The 22,352-nt window shown below is 37.5% G+C and overlaps 2 protein-coding genes across 2 annotated transcripts in view; one reads left to right on the top strand and one right to left on the bottom strand.

The window, feature by feature from the left end:
* Positions 1-9,279, top strand: part of OSTN (osteocrin) — a 42,420-nt gene extending 33,141 nt beyond the window's left edge. The window contains exons 4-5 of the mRNA XM_070403597.1: positions 2,070-2,166; positions 6,579-9,279. Coding sequence (XP_070259698.1) covers positions 2,070-2,154 — 85 coding nt within the window. The 3' untranslated portion in view covers positions 2,155-2,166; positions 6,579-9,279. The remainder of the gene's footprint in view (positions 1-2,069; positions 2,167-6,578) is intronic.
* Positions 9,280-14,521: 5,242 nt separating this feature from the next.
* On the bottom strand, positions 14,522-22,289 carry UTS2B (urotensin 2B). The gene is given in 4 exon segments (XM_070403775.1): positions 14,522-14,577; positions 18,167-18,260; positions 20,833-20,864; positions 22,172-22,289. Coding segments are annotated over 4 exon segments (300 nt in total).
* Between the last annotated feature and the right edge of the window lie 63 nt (positions 22,290-22,352).

Genomic DNA, 22,352 nt, shown 5'->3' with positions numbered 1-22,352 from the left:
TAAAACAGCAGAAATTTATTATCTCACAATTGTGTAGGTCAGAAGTCCAGTGTATCCTCACCAGTCACTGTATATGATTCGAGAAAACTTTTTTTTCAGTCTTCTTTTCAACTAGGTGCAGCCACATAATTGATTGCCTGTCAATGAGTGGCCCCTAAAATTCCTCCTGCCTGCAGCTCTGTGCTCTCCCTTTTGCCTGCTCTGCCAGCAGGGTCCAGAAGTCCAGAGGTCCTGTGCTCTTCTTGGAGGCTCAGGGGTGTTTAATTCCCTGCTCACGCAGTCATTGGCAGAATTCAAGTTCTTTTGGTTATAGGACTAAAGTCCCTGTTTTCTTTTAAGAACTTTTAGAGGCCACAGTAATCCTTGATTCCTGATTCTTTCCTCCTTCTTCCAGGGCAGCAATGGTGAATTAAGTCCTCAGATTGCACTCTCTGACCCACCCGGCTTCAGTCATTTTCCACCTCTAAGGACTCCTGTGACTAGATTGAGCCCACCTAGATTATCCAGGATAATCTTTTTATCTCAAGACCTTTATTATTTCTATCTGCAATGTCCCTTTAGCTATGTAGAGATATTTAAAGATTCTGTGGATTACAACATGGACATCCCTTGAGGAAGGGCATTATTTTGACTACCACAAGGAAAGTAAATGATTAAGAGTCTTTAAATTTACTTATGTGAATAAAAATAATAAAAAAATTCAGGGTGGGGCAAACATAGGTTTACAGTTGTTTATATGGAAAATAATACAATCCTATATAATAAAAGCCTAGGTGGCGTTGCGTGACATCGTCACAAGATGGTCGGCAGGGGAGGGCAGTTGGGGGCAACCAGGCCTGCAGGGAATGGCAGTTGGGGGGGGGGGGGGACTAGGCCTGTAAGGGAGGGCAGTTGGGGGCAACCAGGCCAGCAGGGGAGGGCAGTTGGGGGCAATCAGGCCAGCAGGGGAGGGCAGTTGGGGGCAATCAGGCCAGCAGGGGAGCAGTTAGGTGTCAATCAGGCCAGCAGGGGAGCAGTTAGGGGGCGATCAGGATGGCAGGCAGAAGCAGTTAGGGGCAATCAGGCAGGCAGGCAGGCGAGCGGTTAGGAGTCAGCAGTCTTGGATTATGAGAGGGATGTCTGACTGCCAGTTTAAGCCCAATTCCTGTGGGATTCAGACTTAAACTGGAAGTCGGACATCCCCCAAGGGGTTCTAGATTGGAGAGGGTGCAGGCCGGGCTGAGGGACACCCTGCTCCCATGCACAGATTTCGTGCACCAGGCCTCTAGTAAAAATAAATAATAATACAAGAATAAACTCTGTTTCAAGTCATTATTTATAATTACATCAGAAGACCTAAAGCACACTGATATGCACAGCTTCTTGTAACTCTTGACCATTACTTTTATGCTAAGTTACAGATCATGTTTTCCATTAAATTATCAAGTTGAAAAATACATAGTTAATTTAATGTCAAGAAATCCAGACGTGCAATAAATAGGCACCACTTAAGAGGGTATGTCTTTTGGAACTCTGAAGAATGGAGGCAGAGGTATGGATAGGTTAAGGATAAGCACTATTCTCCACCCTCCACTACCCCCCGCCCCCCACCCCAGATTTATCATCCACTGATCAAACTAGTCTCTAAAAGACCATCGTGTAAGTTCTTACTTACAATGTTATCTGCATTAACTAGCAAAACTAAAGGCCAACCTAAAAAGGAAGATGCATGTGAATCAGCTGAAAAGGCTGAATTAAGTACAAAATAATAATAATAATAATAATAATAATAATAAATGAATGAATAACAAACAAATTGGTTTGCTGGTAAGACCTAGCTTTTCATCTGGGCTGTTTGATTTTGGGTAACTTACTTAATTTCTCTAAGCCTCAGTTTCTTCAGATGTAAAAAGGAAGTAATAACACCTACTTCCACAGATGTCTGGCACAGAATGGGTGCTGATGACTGATAACTATCAGTTATTCCAACTCTCAAAGAAAGCCCCAGGATCTGCAGGAAATAAAAGAACAAAAGTAACAATTGACAACTTGGACTTTAGCTTAAAAATGCTCTCCTTGGTTTGTTTCAGGAAAGTAGTAGATCATCCAAAAAGGCGATTCGGTATCCCCATGGATCGGATTGGTGGAAATCGGCTTTCAAATTCCAGAGGCTAATTGATTCCAATTGTGAGTACAATTTAAATATGTAACAGTACATGCAAACTTTTGATTTATATTTCACAATAAGCTAATTGATCCATCTAGTTTATAAATCCCTCTTTTGATTTCCTAGTTTGTAAATTCATTTTCAAACATTTCTCTACTCAATTAGTATATTGATGCTAAATAATTTAAGTGACATTAAAGAATCCAAAGAATATCCTACTTCACCCTGAAAATGATTTAGGTATTATCACAGACTCCTATATACTTATTGAATATTAATATATAAGCAAAGGTTAAAATTCTAATTAGAATAATAAATTACCTTCAAAAATAGAGTAGACATAATAGGTAGCAATCCCTCTATTATGAAAAAGACACTTTCCAGTGACATACACCATTTTATTGCAAATAACAATACCAGAATTATGATCACATGAAACATAGGAGAGAGAATGGTATAGCAGAAAGAGTATTAGCCATGGAATCAGAACATATAATCCAAATTCTGCTTCTATTACTCATTATCTTGTTTCCATCAAGATAATTTATTTCTCTACTAGAGGCCTGGTGCATGAAAATCATGCACAGAGAGGGTCCCTAGGCTTGGCTGGAGATCAGGGCCAATCGGGGCATTCCGGCCACCGGCCGGTCGAACTCCTGTGGGGACAATTTGCATATTAGGCTTTTATATAGATAGATAGCTTATATATTTAGATAATAACACAGTGGTATTGTGAAGATTAAATTAGATGCTAGAAGATATTGAACCAACAATACATGTACGTGATAATACCTTTCAATGCAGTTCTGAACATTTACTCTGTGTCAAACCCTGTACTTAGTGTAAAATATGCATTGATTCATTTAATCATCCTGTTCCATAAAGTAGATACTATTACTACCTCCGCTATCTTGAGAAGTAGGACAGTAAAAGGGGTAAAAGTGCCAGCTGGGGAAGTCAGGTTTTGTGGGTCAAATCCTAGGTCACCTAAATCCCAGTTCATCAGTTACCTGTGAGACCTTGTTTAAATTTGAATTCCTCCTTCACAAAATGAGAATTATAATAATTTCTACTACATTGCATTGTCCTGAGGAGTAAATGGATTTATATACATGAACCACTTAGAGTAGTTCCTGGCACATATTAAGTACTCAATAATCATTAGTTATTATTATTATAATACAAATAAGTGGAAAGACAAATAGCTAGTAAGTGATGCAAGTAGAATTCAAATCCAGAAAGCTTAAATCCTGATATTTCTCTTAAACAATTTATTTAATCATACATTGTATATGTTTTAAACACTAAATGTTAAATATAAAATCTCATCTATGTATTTTCTCCCATTAGAGCTTAGAGAGGGTACATCTCCAATCCCAAACAGATAAGACAACCTAGAACTGCTCTGACAACTTAAGACACAGAAGAGAAAACAGCTTTTTGCTTTTCTCAAGATAATCCTTAGATTTACGACGTGGAGGCCCAAGAAGCAGCACATTAGTGCTGACCCTGTCCTAATTTAAATCCTGCAGTTTTTTTTCCTCTTCATCAAATGCTCTAAACCACAATCAGTCAGTATTTTACCTCAATTTTCTTATCTTCAGAATGACTTAATTAAAATATTTTTTCCTCTGTAGGGTTATTGATCAATGAAATTATAAGGTTACTGTGTGTTTTTATAAATACAGGATGACTTACTGAATGCTGCCAAGAACACTGCTTTTGGAAAGCACCATCATTACATATCACATTGAACTTTGTATCTAGCAATATACCAAGTATGGTCACTCTTCAGGGTTGTTGAAAATCACCACATTACATTTGAGTAGGAGCCAATTGCTATTAAAAATCAAGTAACTCCTTGAAATCAGTCACAATCCTCCAGTTTCTTGATGTATTGAGAATGATATTACACTGTGATTAAAATAATTAAGTTTGATTGGTTTAGATATATACTCTGTTACCTTAGCCAACCTTGATTATCATTCATTTTAGTATTTCTTAACTCAACCAAAACAGGTTATGATAAGAAAAAAAAATTATAAGACTCTCATTTTTAATATAAATTTTCATATGAAGTTTTAGGCTATACGAACTCCAGATAGCTACTAAACTATGAAGAGGGACTTGAATTAATATGATGTTTACAGAATCACTGTGGGATAAACTTCAAATTAGTATATTACCTCCTTCACTTAACAGACTTTGTTGAATGTTATGACAACCACAGTCTTTATTAGTAAAGTCTTGAGATAGTAATATCATAAAAAATTAAGTTTAGGAAAGAATTGAACATCATACATACTTCCTTTCCCTTTTATCAACCATGTGAGTTCACCTGTTCAACCATTATATTTCTACTAGAGTCCCAGTGCACGAATTCGTGCACAGATGGGGTCCCTCGGCCTGGCCAGCCATGGGAGGGACCACAGGAGGTTGGCTGGCTAGGGGGAGAGACCGAGGGAAGTTGGCTGTCTGTGGGAGGTTGGCTGTGGGAGCCCACTGACCACCAGGGGGCAGCTCCTGCAGAGCGTCTGCCCCCTGGTGGTCAGCGCATGTGATAGCTACTGGCTGGTCATCTGATCAGCCGGTTGGCCAGTTGTAATGGTAGCTTAGGCTTTTATATATATATATTCTTTATTTCCTACCACTATCACCAAGATTTCTCAGATATTTTTTGACTTCCTCATGTGAAGTTTCATGTTTTATAGTGCATGAAAATGAAAGACATAAAATATATATTTCTAATTTCCATTCAACTTTCAAATTTATTTTTGGTACATTATTTTCTTTTGTCACAGTGTTCTTTTGGATTATATAAAAAATGTAACGCATGTATCTTTTAATAGATAACTTGAGTCATTATAATAATATGTAATGACTTAGTCACGAATTTAAGTCAATAGAGATTCAAGAACATAGTCTTGTTTAATCCTTTATTTATTTATTTATTTATTTATTTATTAACAAATAAGAACACAGAGACTATGAGAGGAAATTTTGATTTGCCCCAAATTTTACAGGCCCTCAAGTAGAGCAAGATCCAGAACCAGGTCACTGGTCTTCTAGGCCAATATTCTCTTTATGATCTATATCAGTGATAGCAAACCTATGACACGTGTGTCAGAGGTGACACGTGAACTCATTTTTTTTGGTTGATTTTTCTTTGTTAAATGGCATTTAGATATATAAAATAAATATCAAAAATATAAATCTTTGTTTTACTATGGTTGCAAATATCAAAAAATTTCTATATGTGACACGGCACCAGAGTTAGGGTTTTTCAAAATGCTGACACGCTGAGCTCAAAAGTTTCGCCATCACTGATCTATATGGTCTTGTAGATGCTAAATTATCATTGCTATGCTAACATGACTGATTATACAATTCTAAAACAAACACAGTATCTCAGACTTTGTAAAAATCTTGGCTTCACTTTTGTGGGAGAAGATGTATACCCTTTTAGAGCAGGTTTATTTCTGGGTTTTTACTTCTGCATTTCACTATAAGTCTTCACACTAAAAGTGAAACTAGTGCTAATCATGAAAGTTTTGTTTGGTTTAAGGTCAACTCTAGAAACATCTCATGTGTTATCTAGTTTTCAGGAAAAAATGGCTAATCTCTTCCGTGATATGTGTTTGGAAAAAAAATAACCTAATATTTACTCAGTATTCTCCTCAAAACATTAATCAATTGGCCCAAAGGTTTGAAATTTTAATCGACCTCAGCTCTAAGCAGCTCAAATTCAGAGAAGTATTTTGTCTAGGTTTCATAAATTCTGTAGATGCAAGTAGCAAGTTCTAAGTCTCTGCCATGGAAATCAGGACTCCTACTGGATGAAATCTGGTAGAAATATGACCATTAGTTGTGCTCCCCTGTGCCATCACATGCTTTAAGACTTGAAATAATGTGAGGCAAATGTTGCTGTATTATACTGGAAATTTTCATTTTAGAACAATATTAACATGCTATCATTCAAGTTAACATCTCAACTAACAGAACTATCATGTTTAAATGCCATTATATGGTTGGTTCTTTAAATAGAGCAAAATGTACAACAAATATCAATGTGTTATCATAACAATAAACAGAAGGTAGTAGTCAGATTTTTCTTATCTTTCTTTTGTTTATCACAGCAATATCCTTTGAACCAAGATTGAAATCTTAAAAGAAATAGATTATAGCAGGTACCCAAACAAAGAAAGTATGGCTTGAGCGCAAGTACCTCATTTATACATTAAAAATGCTCTTTGTAATGCATTTAATCAGAAATTACCATTTTTCATGTTGTTCTTGCAATGAATATATACCACATAAATAAATAATGAAACACCAAGTAATTAGAGTTTTGGCTCTTCTCAACTGCAGTTGGTGGATTTCCCCTTATCTTCAGAGTTCTTAGCTTTAACCATTTCAACTTTCATTTTTGCAGATGTGACTTCCTTGGGTGAAATGTCACAGAAACACGGAAGATGCTTCAAATGTTCTTCACACTCCTTAATGATTAAACTTTGAAGGAACTGACCTTCTGCAAATTCTTTCCAAAGCTTGAACTTAGGTCCATCACATCCCAGTGTTGTTACAGTTTTAAGTAAATTATGCAGATCATTTCAATGCATGGGTATTTTTTAATTTACATTTTAGTTGTTCGGGAATAGTTACTTGGCCACAAACTTTATTTTTCTAAGAAATAGTCAAACAACACGACGTAGTGAAATGCTTTCTATATGCACTTACCTTTTACATTTATGCAGTTGAAGAATAACTGAAGACTAATTTGTTTCTGTAAAATTTAGGTGCAATCTGTCAATATTGGGGAACAAAAAAAAAAGACAATGCTGTGCGTTTTCTCTTTCATGCTTTTACTTTTTCTTATCCTTTGTCTATGAACTTCTTGGGTAATAATTATGAAATTTGCCTTCTCATATTATATTCAAATTTCAGTCATTTTCAATCAAATAATACTTAGCCCTAGTTCTAGAAATAAGCAAAAGAAATTCTCTGAGCAAACAAAAAAAATAGCAATAATTAAGCCCATAAATTTTAGTCTCCCAGAGAACTGAGAAAATACCCACAGGTCAGAGCATATTGACTTGTAGTTAGGAAGTGAAGGATACTACTCATCTGTCAAGCTTGGATATCCTGTGTCCCCTAATAACTTTCCTTTTCTCTCAATTACAACTGATAATTAAGAGCAGCAGTGGCTGATTATGAGAACTACTCACAGAAGTAACAGATGAAAGTGTGGGGAAGTCAAAGACTATCAAGTAGTAGACCATTAGTATAGTCTGCGGCCGGTTTAAATACACATAATTTTAGCACAGTAAATTTTAACATTAGTACAATAATCCATCTTTTTTATGTTACTGACTCACCTAAGAAACTGTTTAATCTGTTTCATATACTGTGTTTAATAAGGCATTAAATAGTATAAGTATTGGAAAGTGATTTCTTTAAAATGATCCAAATTATTTTAATTGACCTATCAAAGCATAAAGTTTGATAGTCTGGAAAGTTTGATTCTCAGCAATAACTGTGATGTTACTGTAATTTAAAGTTTGTGCATTGGATATGCTTTCAAAACACAAATATAACTTATTTGTGGTCCAGAGACTTAGCTTATTAGGAGAAGTTTATAAATTCTCTGAAAACACTTCCTTAAACCCCGGTAATCAGTGCCAAACAGACCTAATTAAAAAAAAAAAAAATTGGCCTGGACAGCAAAGTTTTACTTTAGCATAAAATGAAGAATGCTATGAAAAGATATATTTATATGGAAAGAAGAAGAGAGAAATGGGTAGTTGTTAATTCTTTAACTAAAAAGGAATAAATGTACAATCTGAAGACTAAAATAAGCTCAGAGAAACATAGAAACGAACATATGTACTTAGAATACGGAATGGTTTTGTATATAACTCCTTAGATTTAGAGAAAATTTTCCAACTGCTAAAATTCAAATTTAAAATTTAAGAAAAACAGTGAATGAATTATTCTTTTAATTGTGATAGAGAGGCTGTAGCAAAGAAAGATGCATTTTGAGAAAGCTCACCAATTCTGTTTTTCATAAAATTGCATGAGAGAGTTAGCAGTGCTACACGGGCAGATATTCTGCAGGAATCGCTATTTGAAAGGATTATTTAAGAAGAAGTTACAATTTCTCTTGCCCACTTTCCCCTAACCTTCTGATGAATTGTAAAATGTTTCCTGTTCTTTGGAAGCATTTTCTTTTCTTTTTTTTTTCCCATTTGCGTATTTGTAAGCTTGTAATCCACCTGGGTGCTACTGCTTCATGCTTTGACAAAAGGTAATCAAACCTAATTTAACCTAAATATTTTTCATGGTGAAGATTTAAGTTGAATTAAATCCATTGATTTTCTATCTCTTTCATTTTTTTAATTCAAAATTATGCTTATGGCATCCAACTTAATTAAAGTAAGAGGTCGCAATATATTGATTTATACTCTATTCTAATATGTAATGCACTTGTCTCATAATATAATATATGCACAAGACTCCCATGAAGAAAAAAATGTTTTCTCCACTTGCAACTATATTATTTCATATTTTAATTTTTACCACTACTTTATACAGAGCAGAAAATAAATCAGCAGCATACTAGTTTAAAATAGGACATTCTTTTAACATAGCATAAAATTAAGACAAAATTTCTGTTAGGCATATGACGAGTCATCTCATTTATTTGTCCAATGTATTGTATATTACTAAATCCAGTTATATTTCACAGAAAAGTCACTAGAAAAGACTTTTCATTCAGGTTCAAAAATACATTACCTTTTTTTCTCTTTGTTCCTGTGTGAAGCTTCATAAAGCAAATTGTGAATATAGATTTCTGAGTTCTCGCATCAATTGCATGATCAATTTTTTAATGACAGGATATTGATTCCTGGCTACATTGTCTTAAAATTTACTGACACTATAAAAAGTTTAGCAAATTCGACCTTTAATCTCCAGATAGCTTTAGGGAATTAAATGTCTTAAAACCAATTACTAAATGACAGCCTAATGGAATCTTCTAAACGGAAGAAGTGTCAAATGCTTTTTGAATGACATTACCCCAAAGGGTTCAAAATGCTTAAATATTGTTCAACTGCTCCAAAGTTAATAAACATGAGATGATGAAAACAAGATATTCTTGTCTTTCTTTATGATCATATATTTGTGTTCACAACTGGTGTAAATAAATGGGAACATTTCAGGCATTATTGAGCAAGTAATCCTTATGTAAATTAGAGTGGCTCCTAACAAGTGTATGCATGGCACTACAAGCATTTTACTGAACTTGGTCTGTTTTATGCATTTTTTTTCTTTTTTTACTTTAAACAACTGTTCATTTTGTCTTTTGTTTTATCTGTAAGCACCAAATAATTAATATTATATAGATAAACTGCATTTCCTCGATATTATGAAGTAAGGGAATATGTGTAGGCTATTATAGTCATTAATACTCTTTAATTATAAAGTAACTTTAATTATAAAGTTTCTCTGCCAGCATGAGTGGAAGACAAAATTAAAGTTGAATTCCCAGTCTTGCATTGATGAAATAAGCAAGAGAAATTAATGTATAAATGTGGGGGTGAGGGGAAATCAAAGAAAAGCCAATGAGTTTTTGTTTGTTGTTTATTAGCACACTGAGTCTAGTCTCTTTTAGACATGCTGAGAGTCCCAAGTAGTTTCTGATAATGTGAAGGAGGCAAAGATGAGAATTAAGAAACCGAAAAGTGCATTGTTCTGTAAGAAAGTTTTCTTCATATCTATCTCTGAGACATCTAATACTACTTTCTTCAGAGTCCAATAAACAATACATTTCTGCTCCTTAGTAATGTATTCATTTAGTTGTAGTGATAACTGTCCCAATTCACAGGAAAGAGATAATAGCACAATCATGAAAAGAAGAAAGGACACTAATGCATATTTTTCACATAAATTGAGATAATATAACTTATTTTCATTTCCCAAGATGCTTTTTAAAATATTTTAATTAATAGTTTAATAGTATAGTCATCAGCGGACAAAACTATATGTGGACTATGAATTTATGGAAAACATACAATAGATACAGCACTCTCAATTTTAGCTCTACAAAGCCATTTTGATAATCCCATGCCATTCAAAGTGCAACGAATTTATCATTGTTCACAACATAAATCTTAAGGATATAGTACACAAAATAAATGCCATAGTTCCTTTATGCTTGAAATAACTACAGTCTTTAAGCTATAGAGTGAGGAGATATGTCTTGTTCTAGTGTTAATGTTTTTGCATCCAGAGAAAAAACTTTAGATACAGTATTTCCAAAAGCTAGCTTAAAATAAAACAACAAATTACTTATTAGGAGGATATTTGGTAAAACATTAGATTTTAATAAAATAATTTTATGTGTGCTTGAGTATGAGAAAGCATTATATACGGGATATTCAATCTGGTACTTATTAGCCTCATGTAGATCTTTCAACTAATTAGAATTAAATAAAATTTGGAAATTCAACTTCTCCATCATATGCCACATTTCAAGAGCTCAATAGTGATTTGTAGCTAGTGACTGCCAGAACATGCAGTGCAAATTAGAGAATGGTCTCATCATCACATATAGTTCTATTGGACAGCACTATTATATACTAGGGCCCAGTGCACAAATTCATGCACCTTGAAAGGAACTGTGGGCCGCGAGGCTGCAGTGGGCACAGGGGTAGGTCTCGGCCCGTCCTCCGCACCTCCTCTTGGCCCCTCCCGCTGCGGCCCCTGCTCCCGCTGCCACCACTCCCATGTGCTGATGGCGTCACTCACACCCGCTGAGGGTGCAGAGCGACTGGGGCCAGCACCAGCAGTGGGTACAAGTGGGGCCAGCACCTTTAGCGGGTATGAGTGGTGGCTGCTGCCCTGATCACCCCTCAGGAGCAGGGGGAGGTGGAGAAACCTTCAGGAATGATCAGGGCCTGCAGCCACCACTCACACCCTTGATGGCACTGAGTAATTGAGACCGGTGCTGGGCACCGGCAGTGGATGCAAGCAGTGGCTCCAGCTGTGGGTGCAAACAGGGCCAGTGCTGGCAGCAGGTGAGAGCACCATGTGGGACCGTGGCGCAAGGAAGAAAAGAATTTTCAGTAACCATCAGAGGCTCACCCCAATGACAGCGACTGGAGCCCTGCCTTGGTCTGGCACCCCCGTTCACCTGCTCCACCATCCCGCCACAACCAATGCCTACCATGTTCTGCACACGCCCCCTGGTGGTCAGTGCACATCATAGCAACCAGTTGTTCGGCTGTTTGGTTGTTCCACCATTTGGTCTATTTGTATATTAGCCTTTTATTATGTAGGATAATGTAATATGTATTATAATGCACATAATACAGTTCAGAGAATATAGTAGGCTGTCCTATTAGATGTACCCCTCTATTTTATAGTTGGAAGTAACTGAAATCCCAGAAGGAAGTCACATAAATAAGCAGTAATATATGTTTTCCTATTTATTAGGGAAAGAAGAAGGAATACAGTTTAAAGTTCTGTTTGCAAACCACCAAATTATTTTAAGTAATTTTTTTAAATGTTGCATTTTTTAAAATTGATTTTTGAGAGAGAGAAACATTGTTGTCAGAGAGAAATATCAATTGGTTGCCTCAAGCCTCAAGCACATGCCCCAAACAAGGATAGAACCTAAAACCTGGGTATGTGCCCTGGCTGGGACTTGGGCCTGCAGTCTTTTGGTGCACAGGACGATATTCCAACCAACTGAGCCACACCAGCCAGGGTGATATTTAAGTAATTTTTCACAAGGAGTCTTCGCATTCTGGTCATAAAATGATGTTTCAGAAAAATCAAACCAATTCAACCAATATTTTAATCTTCAAATATATTAATAAATCACATTAAATCTTCTGTGGGCTCATTCCAATCAATTGCCTGACATACAGTAGCTTCAATTTAAAAAGTTTGTGAAGTTAAGACCTCAGGGAGTTGGGTCTTGGATTCACTATTAGTTAATGGGATGCACAATGAAACAATTGAAAAAAAACAACACACCTCATAGGACAGTTAAGACACTGAAATAAATGATAAATATCTACCAGTTCCCTCCCAAACTCCCTCTGCAGATTGTCACCCTTGTGTTCATAACCATGATACCCACAGTGTTATGGCAGCACTCAGAGTCAATTTTCATTTCTACAAGAGGCACTCAACCCATTTTGTTTCTTTAAACAAAACCATGTTGGAATTCTATGAAAGGAGAAGTTTATTTTTCAGCATTAAACTGAAGAGCTTGGCCTCTTTAATACAATCTTCTTTTGATAGTGTGCTTTCCATCCCTTTGGATATCTTTGAACAGTTCCGTCTGGCAGAAAAATGTAGATCTGCTCATCATATCCAAGACTTAAGTGACATGAGCAGTTCAATTAAGTATGCAATGGAATACAGTTTGGGAGAATTTTCAAACCTGGTTGAAGGGAGCTGTCCTTAATGATATCACCATTAGAGCCAGCTCCTCGATGCTTATCTATCATTTACATTTATGTGAAGGAAAGCCTAGTGTCATTCCAGTGTCATAACATGTCTGTCTGGTCACTCATTATACTATTTTTAGCATAATACTAGGTGTTAGGTATGTTTTTAATGAATGAAAGAATTTAACAAGTGTTTATCAACTATATATTAAATAATTAAAGCAAATTACAATATCTCACAGTAAGTGTAAGTTACTATTGCCTTAAGCTTGATTTCTGGGTCCATTTAATCCTCACACATTGTTATTTATGGTAGTTTCCAGTTGTGCCAGTAGAAGCACACTTCAAATATAATGTGGACTGTTTCAGTGACCTAATCGGCATATCGCTCATGTTTATCACCACAAATATTTATTTTGTTCCTACTACATACATATATGTTTTAATATCTCCTTGCTTAAAGACAAACAAAATGCTTTCTTTCCCCCGCCTCAAACTCCTCTTTTTTTATATCTTAATATCCCTTAATATCCCTTTTTTTAGCCTTTAGAACAAAATTCCTCAAAATAGCTGTCTATTATCAGTAGTTCCTATTGTTTTACCATATCTCTTTAACTAAAAGTTCATCAAACGATTCTTTTCAAAGCCATTAATAACCTTTTCATTGATGTTCAGATGAAAAGTCTCAGATCTCCTCTCACTGGATCTATCATAGCTTCAGATATAGTTGAACGATTTCTTCCTAGAAACAGGCTTTTTTTTTTAAATTTGACTTCTGGGGCATCTCTCTTTGTCTCCTCCTTTCTTGGTAGCTGTTCCTACTCAGTCTTCTTTGCTGATTCTTATCTGCCCAATCTTTAAACGTGAAGTGAACTGAGACTCAGCTTTAGTTATCTTTCTTTTTATATCTAGAGTCATTCCCTAAGTGGTCTCATCATATTGATATGCTGATAACTGCCAAATTTATATTTCCAATCTGGGCTGCTTCCCTAAATGCCAAACTTATATATTTAAAAGTCTATTCAATTCACTTTGGGGAAGATTTTATTACACACTAGGAGCCCAGTGCACAAATTCATGCACCTTGAAAGGAACTGTGGGCCACAAGGCTGAGGTGGGCACAGGCGCCAGTCTCGGCCCACTCTCCGCACCACCACCCAGCTTCTCCCTCTGAGGTTCCCAGTCCCCTGTCTGCCAGCAGCCCCACTCCCACTGCTGCTACTCCCATGTGCTGACAGCGCCGGATCCACTCACACCCACTGATGGCACAACGGGATTGGGGCCGGTGCCAGCAGCGGGTGCAAGCAGGGCCAGCTTCATCAGCAGGTGCAAGCGGCAGCTGCTGCCCCGATTGCCCCTCAGGAGCAGGGGGAGGTGGAGAAGCCCTGAGGGGCAATCAGGGCCAGCAGCCACCACTCATATCCACTGACAGCGCCGAGCAATCAGGACCGACGCCGGGTGCCAGCAGCAGGTGCAAGTGCAGCTCTGGTGCTGGCTGCGGGTGTGAGCGGGGCCAGTGCCAGCACCGGCAGTGGGTGTGAGTGGTGGCTGCCAGCCCTGATCGCTCCTCAGGAGCAGGGGCAGGTGGAGAAGCCCTGAGGGGCAATCAGGGCTGGCAGCCACCTCTCACACCAGCTGACAGCACCAAAAGACCAGCGGCTCAGGCACCGGCAGCGGGTGCAAGCAGAGCCAGCACCAGCAGCAGGTGTGAGCGCTGGGCGGGACCACGGCACATGGGAGCAAAGAATTTTCAGTAACCACCAGAGGCTTGCCCCAGTGACAGCGACCGGCACCCCCGCCTTGGTCTGGCACCCCTGCTCACCTGCTCTAACTTCCGGCCGTGTCTGATGCCCACCATGCTCTGCGCTCTGCCGCCTGCTACCAACACCCACCATGTTCTGTGTGCAACCCCTGGTGGTTAGCGCATGTCATAGTGACTGGTTGTTCGGTTGTTCAGTTGTTCGGCTGTTCGGTCTATTTGCATATTAGGGGTTTATATAGAGAGATTTCATAATAAGCCCAAAATGTCTGTGGTAGGGATAGGATGCTCCAACTAAACTTTGTGCCTCTCTACATGTCCCAGGTATTTCCCCAACCCCGTTAAGTTAGGTGAAGATCATGTGCCTCATTCTGGCATTTAAAAGTGAGCTTGTCTCCATTTCTCTTATTCTGCTCCAGGGGCACGTGGTGTAGGCACAAAGAGAAGGAAAATGGCTAACATAAATAAGGCTTCATGTAAACACAAAATAAATCTTAAAGCAAGTAACATTACTAAGATTTTAAAGTTATTTTATTAATGTACTTTGCCTCATTTATGCCAAAATACAATTTGATAGCTTGAAGTAAGGTGCTGCTCTAAGAAGAACCTAAATTGTGGCACAGTCTCAGCAACTGGTTAATGGCAGACAAAGAAAAGGATATGATTGGCTGGAAAAATGAAGAGACATTTTACAAAGTAGCAAAATATGTGGTACAACTGACATCTGTTACAGTTCAGATGCAGATTGTGTTTCTCTTAAACACATGGAAGAAAAGGTTGGAAAATAGAATATTGGCAGTATTTTTAGGTTGATGTTGGGTACATGTAGCAAAGCATTGCAAGAAATTAATGAGTGTAGGAAGGAAATGGTATCTTAGCAAACAAATAAAAAGGGAATAGAGTTCAGAAATAGAAGGTCTTGAACTGTTGAAAGAGCTAACTGTTTCTATATCCCAAACACTATAAAATGAAATTTAAAATGACTAAGTGACAGAGGCTTAGTAAGTATCAGTAGGAATAAAGAACACAGGGCAAAAATCAGACTTTGTAGTCTTTAAGGTATTTTCCAGGTAGTATCAAGGCAACTGCTTCTAAGTTGGGGGTGAGGATGCAAAATAATTAAAATTGTGTGTTTTTTAATCTTGGAGGATAGCAAATAGTTGGGAAGCTTTCTAAATTTTTAAAATTACAACATTGCCAAAGAAACTCTAAATGAAAAATGTCTATGACACTTTAAGACAAAATAAACCTAACCTTCAACTTTGCAAGAAAGAATAGGATGCAACCTGAGAAAACCATACAATCCTCAGGAAGGAACTATTACCCATATAGTTCATAAAATGTGTCTGGGAATAGTGATGAAAAAGCAAAACCCTCAGAAAGGGTGGAGCCAACAGAAACAATACAATGGGCCAAGGACTCTTCCTAGACATTAGCAACCCTAATCAAGAAACCTCTTTTCATCGTAGGATAGGGGATCTTTACAATATCTGCTCAGTGAGATTTCAGAACTGCTGAAGGTCAGCATTCTAGATGTTGTGTGTCTCTGGTTCTTTTCAGTTATGAATGGGATTATTGATTGTGGTTATCCTGTCCCTGATCCACTGCCAATTATTGGATTTGTGGAGGGTGAATAACTTGTCCTTAACACGTGTGTGAATGAAGAGGAGTCACACTGTATCTGATAAAGACTAGTCAGTATCTCTTAAAGAGCTTGTTCTGTACTGGGTGAAGTCAGAGAAAGGGATTTAGGGTTGTCTCTAATGAGAATGGGTTAAGTAGAGTCTATACGTTTAAAAGGAGATTAAAGGATTGACTATGGTTAAGGAAGTGCTCCCAAGTATCATATATACGTCCTAACATTTAGACACCCAGCCTGTCTTGCCAATATTTTGGTGGCAGCCCAAGTGACTAATTCTGGTCAATGGACTTCAGTAAAAGTAATGCCTATCATTTGTGAACTGAGGCAGTTGAAAATTGGGATGAGTCTTCTCTCCCTCTCCTCTGTCCTGGCAATATTGGAGCAAGCAAGATATAGCAACATTCCAGATGATATAGACAAAATAGAAGAGGGTTGTATTACACGCATTGGACTTCATGTTTAGACTTTATTATATTAGGCCTCTGATATTGGCTAAACTGACTATGGAAAGGTCCAATAAATCTCTATTCTGACCCTCCGTAGCACCAAACGGTCTCTTCCTCCAGCGATACATGGCTCAGTAACTAGAAACTGCCCTTTTTTTTCTAGTTGCTCAGAAAAAACACTTTGGAGTCACTTTTGAAACCTGCCTTTTTAAAATACTCTATGTAATATTAAAGAGCATTTTGTTGACTTTTTGTTCAAAAACATATCCAGAATCTGACTCCTACATATCAATTCACTACTGCCAGTCTAATCCAAACTACCACCATTTATCATCTGGGTTATTAAAGTAGCCTCATTAAAGATTTTTCTACATCCATTTTGCCCATCTTTTATAGTACATTATATACAAAGCATCAATAATGATTCTATCAAAATTTCTTTCATATTATTCCCTTGCTCAAAACTTTCCAGTGAATTCCCTATGATACCTAGTTAAAGCAGAGATTTTAAAAAGCCTGAAGGTTCCCTCCATTCCATCTTTCAGTTCATCTTCTACCACTCTCCTTCAAGCATTAGCTAAGTGACTTAGTAGTTGGGTTATTTTCAGCATATAATTTAACCCTCTAGGATGTAATTTTCCCACCTATAAAATAAGCCTCATAATAGCTATCTTATGGTGTTTATGGTGAGAATAAAATCATAGTTATAGTAATAATGATTAAAATGATAAAAGGTTTTTACATACTACTTACTGTACTAGTATGTTAGATATTAGTTTAAATGCCTTTTATATATTAACTTATCAAATCCTCCCAGTGCTCTCATGAACATTATTACTATCATTTGAATTTGGAGCAAAGAAGAAGAAGAAGAAGAAGAAGAAGAAGAAGAAGAAGAAGAAGAAGAAGAAGAAGCATAGGAAGGTATATAATTGCTCAAGGTCACATAGGTAGGACATCTCAAAGTTGTTAAAATTTGAACCCAGATAGTCTAGCTCTAGAGCCTATATGCTTAGCCATCACATTTTAAAATATTAAAATATAAAATGTCTGGTATGTGCTAAATGTTTAAATAATATTAGTTCATCCTCTTTCCTTGTAAAACTAAGTTTTTACAGAAGTGAAATCTGGGAAGAGAAGAATGAGTAAAAATAAAATATGCCTTATGGAATCTTATTTCATCCCATGAAAAGAGGAAACATACATACATTTTTTCAAATAAAAGAACTAATTCAGCAAGAAACAAGAATTTCCCAGGAAATGTTATGAAAAGTTACAGGCGTCCAACAGATGAGTCTTTCTAAAATTAAATGTTATGAATCAAGCCTTGGTCCAAGCATTAAGCAATGAGGGTTGTCCTTATTCATATGAAATGCTCTAAAATTCTGAATTGACTTAAAACTGTATGATTTCTATTTGTAATCTTCCTAGTTTCAGTGTTTAAGCCAAAATAGCAAGAGTAGGCCACAATTTTAAACAATAAGGGTCTATTTCCGATTTAACCTGGAATGTATGACCTTGCCACCCACTGTTGTTAACATGACAAAGCTCAGATGCATTCATAGGGGAACACTTTCATTGGAATCTTTTTAAAAAAAATATGAGCCTTGATCTTGATCAGGATTAAGAAATGTCAGCTTAATTTCTTCTCTCTTGGAAATAATTGCAAAAGTAATCTTTTAGAAGTTAGTTTTAAACTTTGAAATGAAAACTGACCTTGTTTATACGGATGGGAAGAAGCTAGACCAGATATAGTATAGGACATCTCCACAACTTTTGCCTCCATGAGTTGTTCTTTTAGCTTTTCCAGCTGTTAAAAATCAAATATGATCATTATTAGTCTTTAATAGCAACCATGCTGTTTCTATTGAAGGAAAGGAAGGAAATATCAAGACAGGAAAAAGAGAAGAAAATATGAAAGAAAGGAGAAAAAATAAACTGAAAAGGAAAGAAAAATAATAAGAAAATAAAAACAAGAATTAAATAGAAAGAAGAGGAAACTTGTATTGAGAGACTGTCTGGTAAAGGTACAGGACTCAACAAGAAATCAGAAGAAACAGGGTGAGGGTGAAAGAACTCCACTCTAGGTTTAATTAACCCTTTGAGTGCCAACCAATATCCTAGGAACTATGCTAAATTGCCAAGGCATTTTTGCTGATTTTACAGCAGTTTAGGGGAAAAAAAATTATGATAGCGCTCCCGGCACTTTTGGCGAAAGACAGGAGGAGCACGATCGTGCTCCCCGGCACTCTAGGGGTTCATGGGGAGCCTGTAAACACAGCTTGTGTAGTTGGACTTGATTTTATATTACTTACTAGAGGCCCGGTGCACAAAAATTTGTGCACTCGGGGGAGAAGGGAGGGGTCCCTCAGGCCTACTTGTGCCCTCTCGCAGTCTGGGACCCCTCGGGAGATAATGACCTGCTGGCTTAGGCCTGCTCCCGGGTGGCAGAGGGCAGGCCCAATCCCTAGGTGCAGCCCCTGGTCGGGCTCAGAGCAGGGCCAATTGGGGAGTTGGGGTGCCGCCCCCTGTCACGCACAGAGCAGGGCCAATCAGGGGGTTGGGGAGCTCCCCCCTGTCACAAACAGAGCAGGGCCCATCAGGGGGTTGGGGAGCTCCCCCCTGTCATGCACAGAGCAGGGCCGATCAGGGGGTTGAGGAGCTCCCCCCTGTCAGTCAGAGTAGGGCCGGTAGGGGAGTTAGGGCACCGCCCCCTGTCACACACAGAGCAGGGCGGATCAGGGGGTTGGGGCGCCACCACTGTCACACTCAGGGCAGGGCCAATGGGGAGGTTATGGCTCTACCCTGTCACACACACAGCAGGGCCTGTGACGGGGGGGGGAGGGGTTGGGGTGCCGCACCCTGTCACAGAGCAGGGCCGATCAGGGGGTTTGGGTGCTGCCAACTGTCACACTGATCCAGTGCCAGGAGGCCTCGAGGCTCTGCTGATCCCAGTGCTGGGAGGCATATTACCCTTTTACTATATAGGATAGAGGCCTGGGGGCCGGCTGGTTTGCCCTAAAGGGTGTCCTGGATCAGGGTGGGGGTCCCCACTGGGGTGCCTGGCCAGCCTGGATGAGGGGATGATGGCTGTTTGCAGCTGGTCACACACCCTTCAGGGTGGGGGTCCCCACTGGGGTGCCTGGCCAGTCTGGGTGAGGGGCTGAGGGCTGCTTTCAGGCTGGCGGTTGTTGACTGAAGCTCCCAACTGCTCCTTTTTTTTCTCTTTTTTTTAATTTTATTCTGGGCCAGCTTTAACTCTGGCTCTAGCTCTGAGGCTTCATATCTGGTTTGTTTGCGTTCTATAATCGAAACAATGTATAACTCCAGCTCGGAGATCCCGGGGTTTTGTTTAGCTTCTATATTTGTTACAAAGTTTCTTAGAGTTGCAGCTCAGAGGCCGGCAGCGCAGGCGGGGAACGTTGGAGTCCTCCTTCACTGCAGCAAGCAAGCCTCATGTTCGCTTCCAGCTGCCTGGCTGCCGGCCGCCATCTTGGCTGACAGTTAATTTGCATATACTCACTGATTAGCCAATGAAAAGGGTAGCGGTCGTACGCTAATTACCATGTTTCTTTTTTATTAGTGTAGATAATGAGCAGTCCTTTTCCAAGGAGCTCCACAGAGTTATGTGAATACTTTGATTTTTTCAAATATTTGTCCTTTCTAACAGGAAGAGAATAATATTTTCAGGTCTTAGAGTTTCTACCCAGAATGCAATCCATGTGAATTTTTTGTCAACTGTCTAAAAGGCCTGATGACAGAACTACAAAGGAGAGTTCAGCCTGGTCTACCGTGTCCTTGCTGAGGGCCATAAATCTTTCTCCCAAACAGCCACACAGTTTATAGATTAATGGATTTGCATGCAGTGGTATTTGAAAGAGTTTGGAACTAATCAAATCCAATGATTTTCAAATTTTCTTCTTAGCATTATCAAGGAGTGGGGCAATAGGATTGCTAAAGGGATTCCTGTCAGGAGGCCAAATGCAAGTCAAGAAGGCAGCAATTCAGGCCCCTGAACCAGCTGTTACAAGCAAAATACGTTTTATATGTTTCATTTTCTGTGACCATATAAAATTTTGTTTGGGAAACTGTATTTCCAATTTCTAAAATAAAAATAACTTTTGAAAACCACCAATCTAATTTTAACCTCCTATTTCACAAATGAGGATAATACTTAGGTCTAGAGAATTTTAATTTGGCCACAGTCTCATAGTTAGGAAATTGGAGAGGTAGAACTAGAATCCAGATTTCTAGACATTTTATCGCATGATGACTTCAACTGTAAGTTTTACATTATAGTATTGATAATTTTAAAAACTGTTAAAAGAAATTGCCTTATAGTTATTATTAAAACTGAGTACATAAGTATTTCACATTCTCACCTGCTCAAATTCTTTCAATTTGTTAGCCAATTCTATATCCGCAAGACACATTTGTCAGGTGAAAATGTAAATTGCAAATAATATTTAATTCACTGCAGAACACATAATCAGGATTTTATGTGGAAGGGAAAGTTAATTTTTATAAGATTCATAATATAAAGTACCCAATAATTTTTCAATGTCTATAATATTGAAATACAATCACTTAGGTCATGAGAAAATATCTAATTTCTAACACTAAACATAAATTTTTCTAAAATAGACAACAGGGAAATTCTTCTGAAGGGATTAAGCAAAACCAAACAACAACAACAAAAAACCCCTAATAGACAACAGTATAGTGACTACCAGGGGAAAAGGGAATAAATGGTGATGGAAGGAGACAATGCAATATACTGATAATGTATTACAGAACTGTACCCCTGAAACCTATGTGATTTTATTAACCAATGTCACCCCAATAAATTAAATTAAAAATAGAAAAAGCAGATCACAAAGCTTATTGAAATAATTTAATCAAGAAGGAAATGCCCAAAAATATTAATAGGAATTCCCTCTGCATTGTACATTTTGAGTGTGAATTTTCTTTTTCAGAATTTCATTAATTTTCTGCAATGGGCATATCTTTAAGTTTTAAAATCCTGTATTTTTAAAAAGTATTTATTTAGGTATTATTTTGTCAGTAAATTGTCCCATGAATAGACATTTAAAAGAATAATTCAGATGTTTCCTGAAAAGGTGATATATTGTCATAAGCCACAATATCTGTCATTTCTTGAAGAGTCTGATGCATAATTATACATTGGATTCTCCTCTCCCCAAAGAAAAAATATCTCAATTGATGTAGCCCTCATTTTTCAATGGGCTCTAATCCAACAATTTCCAAAATTGAAAAAAAAAAGCTGATTTAAAAGGGTGATAATTTAGCTGTCAAAAAACTGCAGTTAATTTGTGATATCTTTAGTGGAAATTTACAAACAGATTTGAAGCATTTAATAATATTCTTGATGAATTTAGTAAAAATAAATAAATATTAACTGTACTGTGGAGGTTTTATATATGAGAAGAAAATATGAGTAGAGATAAGTATTTTATAACTTAATGATTTCTGATCCCATTAGGGCCTTCTAACTGAACAAAATAGGACATTAATATTTTTAATAGTGTATTTTTAGCATGAATATAAAACAAGAAAAACACATAAGCTTTCAATAAAACATAAAAGAAGTAGTTACTATTTTATTTAATATAAGTTAACATTTAGAAAAGAGCAGGTCAGAAGCTAGAATAGATCTATTATTTTTTAATTTATAAAAGCTGTACTTTATTCTTAACTCACCAATGTTGGACAGTCTTTGAAAATCAAAAATTTTATTCAGTGGAGTCAGCAATAGTTCTTCATGATTTGTGTCCTATTTATCTAGAAATAATTCATTTCCTGTAATGATCAACTTCATGTAATGAAACTTCCATTTTCAATCTGTGTCACTGAAATTGTTTCTAATGAAATAGGTTTTACG

The sequence above is a fragment of the Myotis yumanensis genome, unplaced genomic scaffold (assembly GCF_028538775.1).
Source record: "Myotis yumanensis isolate MYYU_CA2020_CCGP unplaced genomic scaffold, mMyoYum1.0.hap1 SCAF_2, whole genome shotgun sequence".
Taxonomy (NCBI): domain Eukaryota; kingdom Metazoa; phylum Chordata; class Mammalia; order Chiroptera; family Vespertilionidae; genus Myotis; species Myotis yumanensis.
This window is presented reverse-complemented; position numbering and strand designations above follow the sequence as displayed.